The 17,043-nt window shown below is 34.9% G+C and overlaps 1 protein-coding gene across 1 annotated transcript in view; it reads left to right on the forward strand.

Moving 5' to 3' along the window:
• The window catches only part of LOC145766013 (uncharacterized), a 33,962-nt gene continuing 16,919 nt past the window's right edge, over positions 1–17,043 (forward strand). Inside the window, 1 exon segment of the mRNA XM_082577666.1 lies at positions 1–1,572. Coding sequence (XP_082433792.1) covers positions 85–1,572 — 1,488 coding nt within the window. The 5' untranslated portion in view covers positions 1–84.

A 17,043-nucleotide genomic window follows, 5' to 3' on the forward strand; every position in this document is an offset into this window, starting at 1 on the left:
TAGCAGGTTTTTGCAACTGTTAGATACTAATTTTATTTGGTCAAGATTTGACAATTAAAAACATTTTCTCCTTAATTGTTGAATATGAATCAACATGAAAATATTTCTGTGAAAGTTGAAATTCCTGAAATCATTGAACTGTTTCAACTCAACAAGGAAGAAGACTTGACGTTGTCACATGAAAACTTCAACTCCAAGACATTTTTGGATATTACACAACAAACTTGTGATGGATCTTACAAATGCACATATTGTGAAATGAATTTTAAATTTAAGAGTAAGTTGAATATTCATCAACGTATTCACACTGGTGAAAAACCATATAAATGTAAAATATGTTATAAACGTTTTTCATGTTTTATCAATCTAGATTGTCATAAACGAATTCACGCCAGTGAAAAAACATATAAGAGTAATGCATGTTATGAATATAAATCATTTTCAAGTTCTTATAATTGGAATGCTTATAAGAGAAACCACACTGATGAAAAAACATATAAATGTAATGTATGCTACAAGTCTTTTTTATATCATAGTCATTTGATTCGTCACAAACGAGCTCACACTGGCGAGAAACCATACAAATGTACTGCATGTGACAAATCATTTTCAAATTCTAGTTATTTGAAAGTTCATAAAAGAATTCACACTGGTGAAAAGCCATACATATGTAATGTATGTGACAAGTCGTTTTCATCTCGTAGTCATTTGATTCGTCACAAACGAACTCACACTGGCGAAAAACCATACAAATGTACTGTATGTGACAAATCATTTTCAGATTCTAGTTATTTAAATGTTCATAAAAGAATTCACACTGGTGAAAAACCATACACATGTGATGTATGTGACAAGTCGTTTTCAACTTGTAGTCATTTGATTCGTCACAAACGAACTCACACTGGCGAAAAACCGTATAAATGTACTGTATGTGACAAGTCGTTTTCAACTCGTAGTCATTTGAATGTTCATAAGAGAATTCACACTGGCGAAAAACTGTTCAAATGTAATGTATGTTGCAAGTCGTTTTTATATCCTAGTCATTTGATTCGTCACGAACGAACCCACACTGGCGAAAAACCATACAAATGTAACACATGTGACAAATCATACTTAAATAGTAGTCATTTGACACGTCACAAACGAACTCACACTGGTGAAAAACCATACAAATGTAATGTATGCTACAAGTCATTTTCAAATTCTAGTATTTTGAATGATCATGAGCGAATTCACACTGGTGAAAAACCGTATAAATGTAATCTATGTAACAAGTCATTTTCAACTTCTAGTAATTTGAATAGTCATAAGAGAATTCACGCTGGTGAAAAACCGTATAAATGTAATCTATGTAACAAGTCATTTTCAACTTCTAGTATTTTGAATGCTCATGAAAGAATTCACACTGCTGAAAAACCATACAAATGTAATGTATGTGAGAAGTCATTTTCAACTTCTAGTACTTTAAATGATCATAAGAGAATTCACACTGGTGAAAAACCATATGTATGTAGTGTATGTGGCAACTCATTTTCCTCTTCTAGTAATTTGAGTAGCCATAGGAGAATTCATATTGGGTAAAAACACATAAATAGGTTTGTTTTAATTCGTTTACACAATTTGTTCACCTGACCATTGATAAACCATTTCACACTTGATGAAGCATATTATGAAAATATAGTTGCCACTCTCCTGAAAACCTTAATAGTCTTAGGCTTGATAAACCTTAACTTTAACAGTGTCCTTAACTTGAGGTATCCTTAATTTATATAGAAAAATAGCACCTATATTTGCTTTAATTAGCTCTGCTTGGATTTTTTTTTATCATATCCATCATATGTGATGATTGTAATTAACCACTTTCGTGATTTGTCAATCAACTACTGTAAACTATTTTCCACAGGTCTGTGAAAAACGTATAAATGTGATGTGATTTGAAAATCGTTTTCACTTTAATTTGAATCATCTCTGGCAAATTACCACAATCCAAAAATAAACGTTGAAATGTGAAATTTTTGACTAGTAACTTTTAAAATTCAGAATTTGACTACCGGTACAGTAAAAATATTCTTTTCAACTATGAAAAACATATAGATGAAATGTTTGTCACAATTTTCATGCTGCTGTTCTTTGAATAGACGTAACAAATTCATACTGCTTCAAAGCTTGCCCATAATGCTTTGGTAGAGAGTTTGCTTTTTTGAACCACAGACAAGCAAAACAAAGTAGGCTATAACCTTAGCGGGTTTAACATACTGTATTACACACAAAACAAAATATATAACATAATAACTCAAACGTTTTCGACACGTTTGTGTGTCCTCATCAGGAATTAAATCTGCAATATACATTAGGGTGGCTCTTATGTGGGGGTAAAAATCTAAACTGATTTTTTTTTGCAGCTGTCAGGGTGTCAATTGGATACAATTGGTATAAAAATACTGCAGCCAAAATTTGATGCATTTTGATTGATCTTTACAGGTAGTCCAGAGGGGTGTAACTTTTGTAAAATCGTGTTCAGGTTTAATTACAGATAAAGATAAACGGCTATCGAATTTCAGCGAAAAAGGGCCCATTTCCAACATAAGCAAACTTATGGGCATTGTTTTATCAGTACAGTAATATCATGTCTTCATCATTTCAATGTCATCTTACATTATATATAAGTTTAAAACGACTTATTTCACATTAACTTATGATGCTCAAAACCTCGGTTTAAAATTAATTTTAAAAAATGGAACATAAATGATACAAATAAACACTAAATAGTCCAACAAAGTTGTTGCAAAAGGTTCCCCACAATGGGCATAATCTGCTCAAAGTTAATTCGTTTGCTCATTGCATATGAACGTTAATATAGAAATGTATCAGCGGTAGTATGAGCGTATCAGAAGTTAACAGATGCTGCTCTGTACATTGTTTGGGTTGGATGAGAGTTTCTTTACGTGCATCTGGAAAGATGCGTCGATGCTCAGTAACCACTTGCAATAGAAACTGCAGCTGCTCTTCATCTTTTGTCAACAGTCGGTTATAAGACTGCACAAGAGCAACTCCGAGAGTTATGAAGCTATGAGTTATGAAGCATTTAGTTTGGTGGGGTCTGCCAAGGGGGCATAATCTTTTTATTTTTGGCCATGATTGAGGCCCTATTAACTTACTGCTAAACTAAATTAGTTTAACAACCCAAATTTTTACAGGTGGTAGTACTTCTACCAAATATTGAAAAAACATTTCAGTGCAAATTTTCACTGGGGTCTTGGGTAACCTGGATTTTAAAAGGACCCCACTTTTGCTTTTTTTCATTTTGCCCCATGTTTCACATGAAATACCTCCCAACCCCTTTAATATTTTGTTTTGGTACTGAAATTTTCTCAGTTCATAGAGAATCCTGTAAACAACATTTCTACCAAATTTCAGTCGAAACCAATCAAAAATGGGGTATTCGCAAGGTTTCAAAATTTTGGAAAATTGTAGCCGAGAGCTGGAAATGGCCAACTTTGGATGTCTTTGACCTTTTAGTGTGACAGTGTGAACAATGTTGTGTTTTCAATATTTGGCAGAAGTAAGTACTATCACCTATAAAAATTTTGGATTGTTACCTAATTTAGTTTAGCAGTAATAGGGCCTCAAACATAGCCAAAAAATAAAAAATCGTGCCCCCTCGGCAGACCCCCCAAACTAAATGCTTCATAATTCTCGTGTTTCTCAATAAATTTCCCTCAAATTTTGCAGTTGTTCAGCATATAGGATAGTAAAAAGGTGTGTAAAAGTTAAGGGAAATCGGAAAGGTTGAATTTCTTGACTGTGTAAATTGACATGGAATGGCCTTGCTAGTGACCTAAACTTTGAGTAGGCCTATGCGTGGACTACCTCTAATCATTATCGAAATGGCCTAAAATTTGGCATGGTGGGTTTTTTCAGTGATTTGATCCAACTCAGAGGGTGAGAGCGAAACATTTCCAATTTTCAAAATTAAGAGCCACCCTAATATACATAAAATAAAAATCACTGATGCCACCCCTTGTCTCCAAGTGACTACCCGGGTTTCCACGTCACTATCTCTTGACCACACACGATCATTCAGACTGTTAAAATGATGCTGGACATCAAATTTCTTCTCATCGCTGAACACAAGGTTTAGCAGCCTGCCTTCTTCAATGCTTGAGAGCAGAATTCTGGCTCCCTAGAGATGTTTCTCAATGGTATTGGCATTTAGCAACTGCTTCCTCACAATATGTTTGGATGGACTCATCTTCAAATCCTTGAGAACTGTGAACATGGTTACATAGGCCAAATTCGCCTCCTTTGCTAGTTTTTGAATTCCTTGAGGTTTCTTCGCACCTTTTCTCTGACTGCTTTTATCAATATTGAAGTTCTGATGCTTCGAGAGCGACCTTGGCCAGGTGGTTTTTGACATTTCCTGTTTCTTTGTGTCTTTTGAGAGTTCTCCAGACCAACATTCTGTTAATTTTTAAATCCTTGCAAATATCACTCCTTGACTTGCCCGATTTGAAGAGCTCTACAATATTTATTGTTTTATTCAAATTTTTATTCATAGCCTAAAAGATAAAAAATCAATAAATATTCGATTTATTAACATTGTAATGCTAAAGATTGATGTTGAATACACTTGTTTGAAGTTGTAACGTTATTATTGATGACCCTGTACAGTGTACAATTGTACATACGCAGAAATTGAAAAAAAAAGAAACGCATAAGAAAGAATTATTCGATGTCTGTGTATCTAAATCAGTTTTGTAATTTCAATATATCGCTCACCTAGAACCGAACTATGTTATGTCCAATTTTTGCAAAAATCACTTTTTCAACTTTTCTTGGGTTTTGGACATAGCTCTATCTGATGGCATGCTCAGATTACTCTTATGTCAATTATTTTAGCTTTTAGCCTATGTTAAGTCCAGCAGAAATTTCAAAATTTTCAAACAGAACTGTGCTATGTCCTTCCCTGGACTTAACATAATGTCAACCTATTAACTGTGTCTGGACATAACATAGTATGTTGGACTTAAACTAGTTGCTACTTTTGACTGATTGAAAATGCTGGACATAATACATGTTGTGAAAAGGTGATCTTCTGGTTGATGTATTGATGATAAATTCTCAGCTTATTTTTGACATTGTGTCACTCAGGGATGACACAGGCTGTGTAAGGCTGGTTGCTATGGGTCATTTAAAACCAATCCTACCATAGTGACAATCACTGATTTTAGCCTAGTTGTTGACTTCAAAAAATTTGTGAATGATTCACCACAATACTCACATATCATTCGAGGCTCAACTTTTGATTCTGGGGTCCACGTCTTTTAGGCGCAGACAGTTAAGCGCCGGTCAAATAGGTGCGCCGGTCAAGTAGGTGCGCACACTGTGGCATCAGGATATTTAGGTGCACAGCACTGTGGCGTCCACTCATTTAGGTGCTATTCCTAGTAAAGTCTGCAGATTGTATCAGCTCAGGTTTGGCAAAACCTAGTCGGAGTTTTGACGAAAAACTAAGTTATTCTTCACTCAAGCCTACCACTCGCTTGAATATAGCCTACGGTAGGGTGCATCATCTCCCCCTTATTTTGGAAATTGAATTTGTTCCATTGATAAATGGTGTCCATTTAAGGTAAAATGACACCAAAAAAATTTTGGTGGTCAGGGGACCCTCCCTACCACCACCTCCTGACCCCCCTAAATCGGCTTTTCAAAAATCGCCATAACTCAAAAACCAAACAAGATAGACATATGTTGTTTGGTACCAAATTTGTTGTAACTACTTGATTTAATTCAAATCTGCAGAAAAAAACTACATTTAAAAAGTCTCACCCATTAGTTTCTTAGGAGGCTACCAGCACAGATGTGTAAATAATTGTAGTGTACAAGAAAACTCACATGCAACAAGCAGTTGATAACTCGTGCTATTTACTTTGAGGTTTGTGCTAATTTACAGCAGACACAGTGACCATAATTACTGACATAATTTCTCCATAATGCAATTTCCATTGATGTGATTAGCTGAGTGATAGGGCAGTGATATCATTTCAGTCCTCCCACATTTTAGTTGGAATTATTTCTTCACTTTGTATTTTGTTCTCCCAGCAGTAAGCCATGTTGTTAACATTTTAAAGTTAAACTCCAGTCAGTTAGATTTTCATGTAAATCAGTGAAGTTTAGGTATAATACCAGTACTAGTTATTTAGAAAGTATTATAACAATACAGTATGGTATTACGTTTTTTCATTAACAGAACTAGTTGCTATAAAGTATCTTATTACCTAATTGCTATAAAGTATCCTATTTCTAGTGATTAGTTCAGTACAGGCTTGAGTGTTTGCTTAGTTAAGCTGTGCATCATGGCTTCTACGAGAGCATCAGCTGTTGATATGAATGCACTCGGTGGGACGATTGGATTTGATGACAAAGTTTTGAAAGGAGCTAAGCTTCCAACAATAAACAAGTCATTCGCTGTATGAGGTATCACCAACAATTGAAGCTTTAAATCAATGGGACATGTGCGGAAGGTGTACTGAAGCAAGCTAAAGTATTCTATGCCAAAGCAAACTTGTCAGAAAAACTCATAACAGACATATACGCAAAGAAAAAAATAATTCGTTATTATGTAAAACAGGATAACAAGAAACCCAAATCAGCAGTCTGAAAAACCGTAAAATTTACAAGCCATTTGAAACAGCATGAAGACTTTTTCAACAAAACTTTCATTATTACAACAGCTGATGCATTAACCAAGCCATTTCCATTTGATGCTGATAGAAATTTCTTGATTTCGATGTTTGGGGATCGGTCAGTAACTATTGGAAGTTATGACAGATCAAATTTTGTAAAAAGTAAGCGAAAACAGCACAAAAAGACTAACTAAATCAAAGAAGGAATGCTGCAGTTAATGCACTGAGAAGTCAGTTTGAAAAGGTGCCTTCAGACATTTTTTCCTGGTCATCATAAACGTCTGACAGTGCAACATCAGGGGATGATAATGTGCAAAGCTGTAGGACAGAATCAGATGCACACAGGAGAACATTGAAAACTGGTGCACTTCTGGATGTGCCTTATAATATCCTGGCAAGAAATTCAGTTGTTGAAGTTATGGCGAGATGCGGGATTTCACCAGCAGCTGGATCAGCTTTTCTACAAAGCTTCATGAATGGAATGCACATACGCAGGAACAGAAGAGCTCACTGATTCACAGTTGCTTTCAAAATTTGCATTGTCATACACGGCATGTGATTGATACAAAAGAATTATAGCATGTCGGAAATCGTCAAAGAAGACTGGACACCACTGTTGTTGTATAACATACATTGGGATTTCAAGCTGCTTCCACAATTTCAAGACAAGTATACGAAGGATGAAATAATGCCAGTTTTGATATCAACAGATCTTGAGACCAAACGGCTTGGTGTGCCAACGTTTAGCCCCGACGATGAGCAGTCAGTTGGGAGTATTGTTGGGGACTTCACTTCTGACTTACTAAGTGACCGGAACTGTTCTTTAGATGGGGCTGTAAGTATGGTTTTCGATACCACATCTACAAACACTGGTCTGTGGTCAGAAGGCTGTGTGGAGCTGCAAAACAGATTAGACAAGCCACTGCTATGGTGTGCCTGCAGAAAGCACATTGGAGAGCTGATTGTTGGCAGTGTGTTTGACGTATTGTGAATCAAAACCTCCAGGTCTCCAGAAATTACAATGCTTAAAAATTTTCGAACTTACTTTAGTCAATTAGTCATGTGTCTCAAGAACAGTTTGTGCCTTCCTCCTTGCTTAAATGAACCTGACTGTATTTCACCTGACGGAATAAATTTTCTAAATGTATTAAAAAAAGATGCCACAGATCTTGCTACTCAGCTGCTTACAAAAAAAAGATAACAATGACATACCTAGAGAAGACTATAAAGAGCTCCCAATAGTCCCACCGAGTGCATTCATATCAACAGCTGATGCTCTCATAGAAGCCATGATGCACAGCTTAACTAAGCAAACACTCAAGTCTGTACTGAACTAATCACTAGAAATAGGATACTTTATAGCAATTAGATAATAAGATACTTTATAGCAACTAGTTCTGTTAATGAAAAAACGTTATATTATACTGTATTGTTATAATACTTTCTAAATAACTAGTACTGGACTACTGGTATATACCTAAACATCACTGATTAACATGAAAATCTAACTGACTGGAATTTAACTTTATGTTAACAACATGGCTTACTGCTGGGAGGACAAAATACAAAGTGAAGAAATAATTCCAACTGAAATGTGGGAGGACTGAAATGATATCACTGCCCTATCACTCAGCTAATCACATCAATGGAAATTGCATTATGGAGAAATTATGTCAGTAATTATGGTCACTGTGTCTGCTGTAAATTAGCACAAACCTCAAAGTAAATAGCACGAGTTATCAACTGCTTGTTGCATGTGAGTTTTCTTGTACACTACAATTATTTACACATCTGTGCTGGTAGCCTCCTAAGAAACTAATGGGTGAGACTTTTTAAATGTAGTTTTTTTCTGCAGATTTGAATTAAATCAAGTAGTTACAACAAATTTGGTACCAAACAACATATGTCTATCTTGTTTGGTTTTTGAGTTATGGCGATTTTTGAAAAGCCGATTTAGGGGGGTCAGGAGGTGGTGGTAGGGAGGGTCCCCTGACCACCAAAATTTTTTTGGTGTCATTTTACCTTAAATGGACACCATTTATCAATGGAACAAATTCAATTTCCAAAATAAGGGGGAGATGATGCACCCTAGCCTACGGTATATTTTTACTAAAGCATTGCCAGATACAGCAGCTTCACTCACTGAAGCCATGACTAACCACAAATAAATGCACGCGCATTAACAAAACAACATATTTTTTTTTCAATATAACATTTTGTGTGAAAAGCATTGCCCTACCTGCCAAGCTGATACAATCTGCAGACTTTTCTAAGAATAGCATGTAAATGAACGGGTGCCACAGTGCTCCGCACCTAAATATCCTGACGCCAGTGTGGCCGCCTATTTGACCAACGGTCCAACGCCTAACTGTCTGCGCCTAAAAGACTTGCTCACTGATTCTGACGGTGAAAAAATACTGTGGACCAAGATTATGCAATTAAAGTTTTGCTAGGTAAATCCAGTCAAGCTATACTTCAAGTACAAATATTCAGAGTCGTCTTTCAGTGAGATAGACTTCATAAAATCAAGTCGACAGAGCAGCAGACGACTTGCAACTGAATTTTCATTGCCGTTAGTTATGGAACTACCCAAATGTTACAAATCACAGCTGGCAGTAAAAAAGGACAAAAAAGCCGATTTGATGAAATTATGCAAAAAAACCTCATTCCTCCACACCACCACCACTTTTATGCAGACATTCCAGAAGTAGCTGAACAGTGAACACCAATGCTAGTTTTGCTTTTGTTTCAGCTGGACTCATCTTGACTACAGTACTCAAAAGAACTGTTGAAAATTCTGAGATACTAAGTATCAATTTTGCTGATATTTAGGTTGCAGAGTTATTATCTTTCCTTATAATTTCATTATGTTGTTTGTTTGTTCTGTAGATACTGTTAGAAATTAGCATAGAGATTTTATTTAACCATTCCTTGAATTCTAGTTTCATGAATGCATCACTGGTTTGTGACAATGATTAAGGTTGTCAGATCAACTAATTTAGTAAACACAGTATTGTTTAATAACTTACCGTATTTTACGGACCATAAGGCGCACTTTAAATTATTTTTTTTCCTCATAAATTGATCGTGCGCCTTATGGTCCGATGCGCCTTATGTATGGATCAAGTGCGGTAGTGCTTTATTGCCTACACTCAAAACCAGTACCGATATACTATTATATATGGTCCGGTGCGCCTTATGGTCCGGTGCGCCTTATAGTCCGGTGCGCCTTATGTATGAATAAAAAACTAATCAAAGCAATTTATTGACAGTGCGCCTTATAGTCCGGTGCGCCTTATGCAGGGATATCTAGAGAAGGGGATATGAAGGCTCGCAGCGATTGCCTTATTCTCATGACACTACCAGGGCGGTAGTTTGTAGTGCTTTAAACATGTGGTTCTTTTTAAAATTGTAGAAAGTTTTGTAGTGCAGATGATACAGTAAGCTACAAAAGACAGTTAGCAAATGTTACGTGGAGCATATTTAAAGAATACCTGTTTGGAAAGACAGTTGAAAAGTTACATGTAAGCTGTTTTTTTTAACAAAGCCTTTACAGTAGGCTAGATGTAAAGCAAGTATATTGGTAGTTGAATTATCAAGCAACCATGAGCATGCTGTGAATATGCAGGCCTGATGCTAATAGCGCAATGCAAGTTATCATAACAAGATCTATTAAACTACTATCGGTGCCAATTGTCATTTTACGATAAACACAGATTATTTACGATAAACAAAAGCCCTTCTATTGTCAGACGTAATAAAAGCCTTCGTATCCCCTTCTTTAGATATCCCTGGCCTTATGGTCCGTAAAATACGGTACAGTGTTATGATTGGGATGTTTTTTAATGTCCAGATGTTAATTTAGTTGAGCTGTTGGAGATTATTTCAAAGTCTGATGAAAGTTGGTGATTAGGCAGCTAAATTTGATATTCAGAAATCTCAGTTATGGTTTTATCTAACAAACGTGATTGCGGCCTTGAGCAATAAATCTTTCAGCTATTTACTAGCTAGGTTTTTTGTGAAGGCCATGTACCAAAAGTCCAAATAAGACCTGGCACATTTTATAGCACTATTGCAGAAGATGTGTAAGAGTATGGCAAAGAAACAATTGAACATAATATCACACAAGTGAAAAGATTGTGTAGTACCAAAACAGGAAATCATGGTTCTACACTGTAAAAAAGTTTACAACTGCTACCTGGATGCTTCCATCTCAATTTATAGCTCCATCTAAAATTGTTTCAATGTAAAAACAGTGGTTATAATACTTCATTCGATTTTATAAATATGCTATGTCCATTATTTTATGAAATTACCAGTTGGAATTTTCAAAACCAAACAATGTTAAGTCCGTCCGATACTTAAAAAAAACACTATATTGCTCACCCTAGTGGTTAAAAAGTATCATAAATGATGCCCAACAACCAGCAAGATATTACTAGTCACACTGGTATAAAATATTGCATATATATCGGGAGATAATTTACAAAAACCCAATTCAAAATCTATTTTCCTGTTTTTCTCAAAACTTGAAAAACGGACATAACATAGTTCGGTTCTAGGTGAGCGATATATAGGCCATCAGTCAGTTGGTTACTTGAAAAGGGCTAAGATGAGTATGGTCGAAAACGTTTGAAATTTTTAGTTTATTTTCATGTTAATATATTATGTCAAATGTTGTGTGGTTGTTGGGTTGTATTGGTCTATGGTTCAAACAAATCACCTCTTTACCAAACTTGTATTGCTGAAACAGCGAGAAACAAGATTAACTGCAGGAAGCCAGACTTGCATTTTGAGCAGATTAAAAAGCAACAAATGAATTAATGGCATCTTCTGTTGTATTTCTGTTTGATTAACTTAAATTACACACAGACACCTTTATTTTACTTTCTCATAGCTAATCTATCTCATATCTAGTCTCGTAACAGTCGCACGTAGTACAAAACGATAGTGAAATGTAACAATGGTTTCTATAACAAAACACTCCATCCCTCCTTTTTTTAAACTTCAAAATACATTACAGATCACATAGCTAATGCAGCTTTAACATTGAAAAACAAGAACAAGAATGAGCTTTTATGAACTGCTACAGCTGCACTTCAGTGGCGGCTAAATGATGGAACAATTGATGACACAAACGGTATGCACATAAAACATCGCATTACTATTTCGACGATATGCCTTAATATGCAGACCTGTATGAAGTAAGACATAAACAAAGAAGAAAATTGTTAGTATGTGATAGGTTTCTCCAATACACGTAATTACAAAACTACACAATATTACCACTGGCGCCGACTTACGGGGTTATGGGGTGGCCACGCCACCCCGTAACCGCTGTAGCGGGGTGGCAGCCACCCCATTTAGGCTACATTACTTACTGCAAATAAAGGTAATTTGAACGGACGTTTAAATCTTTTTTTGATCATTTGTTTTCGCTTCAAGTCAACATAAAGCAAGAGGTGAACCAATACAGCATTGCGAAGAAAATGATTGTTTTGTCACAAGCATGATACTCGCGTAACATCAAGCAAGCTACGTGAAGATTACGCAACACGTGGCTACGAATTTTTCCTTGTTGTTGCGATCGTTTTATTTGTTATTTGTCATAAGTCATTGTTACATTTGTTAGGTTTACAATGGGATTTTTTAATCAATAAAATACGATCTTTCTATTGCCTCCCTCAAAAATCTTTTTTGACAATTTTTAAACTGCTTATAATATCGCTATAAATTATGCCAGCTATAAAAAAATTGTAAATAAAATTATCTCGATGATTGATAGCTCCACCCCCTAAATGAATATCTATTTTCAAATTTCATTAAAAAAATGCAATTTTCAAAACTTTCGAAAATTTTTCGAAAAGCAGCTCCCAGTGTAAATGCCTTTCTTGGATAATTATATTGAACTCTCATTGCAGTTTTGAACCATGATAACTTTTGGGCTGCTTTTCAATTTATATTCCCAATTTAAATAATTAGTTAAAGTGGATATTAATGTATTCCAAAGCATATGTGTGACAGAAATTAATTATTTATTAGCTGATCTTCAATGAGTTTGAATTTGTTGCAAACATTGCATGGAAAATTGATATTAGTCTTGAGCAGTTGCAAGGGTTGGACTGTCTACAACACACAAAACCTGTTCAAAAGGAATCCAACATTCGTCTTTGTTTCTTGGCCAATGAAAAGATGGAGACGGTCCATTAGGGTGCAGAAAATTTACAAAGATGTCACCATTTTCTGTGTCAACTACCAAAGTTACTCCAACATAACCACTTTCCATCATACATGGCTGCTACAAAGTTTTTTTGATTGATGCTTTTGTTGCTAAACTTGGTATCAAAGTTGAAAGTGTAATTATATGTGAGTTCATTGCTTATTCTTTTGATGCCAATTTTAGACTTGTCAACTGGTTCAAAGTAATGAAATCCTATGGTTCCTTTTATTGTACTTGCTAGCTTCCACCTTTCTTCCAGACGTTTTCTTTTATTTGTCAAATCTTCCTTGAGAAGTTTCATGAAATGTATTGAAGGCAACTTTTCCGTGCGGTGATCCATCATTTCATCTAAAGTACCAATTTGATGATGTAGAGGTCTTCGTAAACTTTCCATAGCTGTTGAATGCTTCACAGTGCCCCCAGTGCCATTGCAAGGTCAAGGTGACTTACCATGACTTGTTGGCAAAGAAAATTTCATTTGTGCCTGCACAAATATGATTTTGACCTGGAGAGAGAGAAGTTCTTTTATTTGCATCAACAGCACATGTGGAAAAAATAATACAAGATTACAATGTGAAATAGGTCGTTTTAATGTTTGCTGACGATGATGGGAGTGGCAGAAGGACCGAACTGGTCATCAAGTCTGCCACATCCGTGTGGTGTCATAGCTTATTTGACATGGAACGGTGTCGGAGTTGAACGCAAATATATATTGTATACATTACAAAATAAAAAACAACACACACACGAAATCTAACAGTACAATATAAAACAGGAATACAAGAAGCGATGCACAAATACAAAATGGCATAGGCTATACATACAACACAGCATAGGCTACTGGTAAGGAAAAAGCGAATATACAGTAATTAGCGAGATACGGTGAGAATAAGTAAAAACAGTTTGATGGCACTATATCAGTTACTTAATTTATATCCAGACATTAAGTGCAGTTTTAATTTTTTAGAAAACATACTAATTGTTTGAATTTTTCTTAGCTGTTCCGGTAATTTGTTCCAAGAAATTTAATTGAGCGTTGACCAAGCTTTGTATGCATTCTTGTTTTAAAAAGTATATCTTTCTTAGCACCTCTGGTATTATAGTTATGAGTTTCATTACAAGGACGAAGATCATGGTTTTTCTTTGCCACAAGTCATTGTAAGTCACCTTGCCATGGCACTGGGGGCACTGTGAAGCATTCAACAGGTATGGAAAGTTTACGAAGACCTCTACATCATCAAATTGGTACTTTAGATGGAATGATGGATCACTGCACTGAAAATTTGCCTTCAATACATTTCATGAAACTTCTCAAGGAAGATTTGACGAATAAAAGAAAACGTCTGGAAGAAAGATGGAAGCTAGCAAGTGCAATAAAAGGAACCATAGGATTTCATTACTTTGAACCAGTTGACAAGTCTAAAATTGGCATCAAAAGAATAAGCAATGAACTCACATATAATTACACTTTCAACTTTGATACCAAGTACAGCAACAAAAGCATCAATCAAGGAAACTTTGTAGCAGCCATGTATGATGGAAAGTGGTTATGTTGGAGTAACTTTGGTAGTTGACACAGAAAATGGTGACATCTTTGTAAATTTTCTGCACCCTAATGGACCGTCTCCATCTTTTCATTGGCCAAGAAACAAAGACGAATGTTGGATTCCTTTTGAACATGTTTTGTGTGTTGTAGATAGTCCAACCCTTGCAACTGCTCGAGACCAATATCAATTTTCCATGCAATGTTTGCAACAAATTCAAACTCATTGGAGAGCAGCTAATAAATAATTAATTTCTGTCACAGATATGCTTTGGAATATATTATATATACATTAATATCCAGTTTAACCAATTATTTAAATTGGGAATATAAATTGAAAAGCAGCCCAAAAGTTATCATGGTTCAAAACTGCAATGAGAGTTCAATATAATTATCCTTTGGCTTTTGCTGACAAATTTTGTGATATATCGTTATGTTTTTCTTAAAATTTCTCAAAGCACGATAACCTTTTTTGTTGATTAAATTGCATCTTTGGACCAGGTAAAAAGAGCCACTTCTCTATTAGTATTCTTGGTTTTAATTCCTTCTGGCATTAAACTATACAATCATTAAAAACCAATTTCAAGTGAAACATTTTACACATTGAATTTCAATAATCTTTGCTTTGATTTTCAGTAGTCATAGTATGGTTAATTGACTAAGCAAGATATTCAAAGCTTTCAACTTACCTATTATGTCTACTAATGTATATATTCTGTGCATAATTGGAAAAAAGGGAAGCAAAGCACTGTGGAACAATTATAAAAACAATCAATTTAGCCACTTTGTGTATATGGTACATTTTGACTTACTACGCCAAGATTTTCTCAAATACACAAAGATATCTTTGTTTCACTGTATAGGGGAAGTCAAGACCTTTCATATGATGTATTACTCGAAAAAATTGAAGAGGGGCCTTTTTCAATATAGTGCTTGGAAGTTACGTCACGGTTGATTGATTTCAATTCCACAACAATATTAACTTGTCTTCAAAATCATTCAACCATGACCAAAATTGTTGAAAGTTTGTAAATGTGTTGACTTCAACCAAACTTAAGTTCTCACAAAATTTGAAGTTTGTAACATTAATGGTGTATGTTTTATTTACGTTTAAAATTTGTTGTACCAACTTTTTACTAATTTCATGCTTGAGCGAACGCAAAAACACCTCATTTTCAAATGGCCATATCCCGAAAACCGCTGAACCGATTTTGCTGAGATTGGTATCATTTTTCTCAGAATGACTTGCTCTGCAAAGTGTCTAAGTTTCATCAAAATCTGAGACCATGGGTTACATAGCCTGGTCAAGTTGACAAAGACTTACCCAAACGCGAAGCTCTTGTAATTCAAATAAATGAATTTCTTGAGCAACTGACAATCTTTCACATAACACCAGTTGCAAATCACTGACTACGTAATAAGAATGTTACATAATAAGAACGGTGTACGAAAAAATAACTTTTACAGTGTCCTTATCTTGGATAGCAGTTAAGCAATGTATGAGCGCTTTCCACTAGGTTACAGAACTTAGATGTTGATGCAATGTTAAATTGACTAGAAGCGAAAATCTCTATAACAAACCTTTCAACTATTGATGAATATGATTAGAAAATCTGTGCAAAAAGCAATGGGTGTGGCTATTGTTTTTCTCATTCCTTGTTGGTTTTAAAATATCAAACGACTATGACGTACATCATTTTCTTGTCCATATTTTCATTCCCCTTCTCCATGATATTGATAAGTAATCCTTCTTACCACTCCAGGAAGGTCAAATGATTTAAAACAGCATCTTTCGTACTGTCAGTTGTTTGAATCATAATACATATAATACTGTTTTTATCTCTGGGCAAAATTGTTGGAGTAACGAAGTGTTCATGATTTTTTTGTGTTTGATTGTGGTATTATCTAACAACATCACCATACTTAAAGTTATATAAACCAAGTTTTTCACTCTTTAAATTGTTTTGATTTTTGAAAATGTTAGGCTATTTTATGAGTTTTTTTCTATCAGGCTGAAAATTACCTCTCTTTTTCACTTCAGTTATGTTGTCAATTCACTAATTACATGTATTAACTTTTCAGATTAGGTATTGTAATCTAGTAGGTTTTAGCAACTGTTAGATACTACTTTTGTCTGATCAAGATTAGTCAATTAAAAGCATTTCCTCCTTGATTATTGAATATCAATGAACATGAAAATATTTCTGTGAAAGTTGAAATTCCTGAAGTTATTGAACTGTTTCAACTCAACAAGGAAGAAGACATAATGTTGTCACATGAAAAATTCAACTCCAAGACATTTTTGAACATTACTCCACAAACTTGTGATGGATCTTACAAATGCTTATATTGTGAAGCGAATTTTAAATTTAAGAGTGAATTGAATATTCATCAACGTATTCACACTGGTGAAAAACCATATAAATGTAAAACATGTTATAAACGTTTTTCATGTTTTGTCAATTTAGATTGTCATAAACGAATTCATGCCAGTGAAAAAACATATAAGAATAATGCATGTTATAAATCATTTTCAAGTTCTTATAATTGGAATGCTAATAAGAAAATTCACACTGGCGAAAAACCATACAAAT

Source organism: Aplidium turbinatum, chromosome 3 (assembly GCF_918807975.1).
Source record: "Aplidium turbinatum chromosome 3, kaAplTurb1.1, whole genome shotgun sequence".
Lineage (NCBI taxonomy): Eukaryota > Metazoa > Chordata > Ascidiacea > Aplousobranchia > Polyclinidae > Aplidium > Aplidium turbinatum.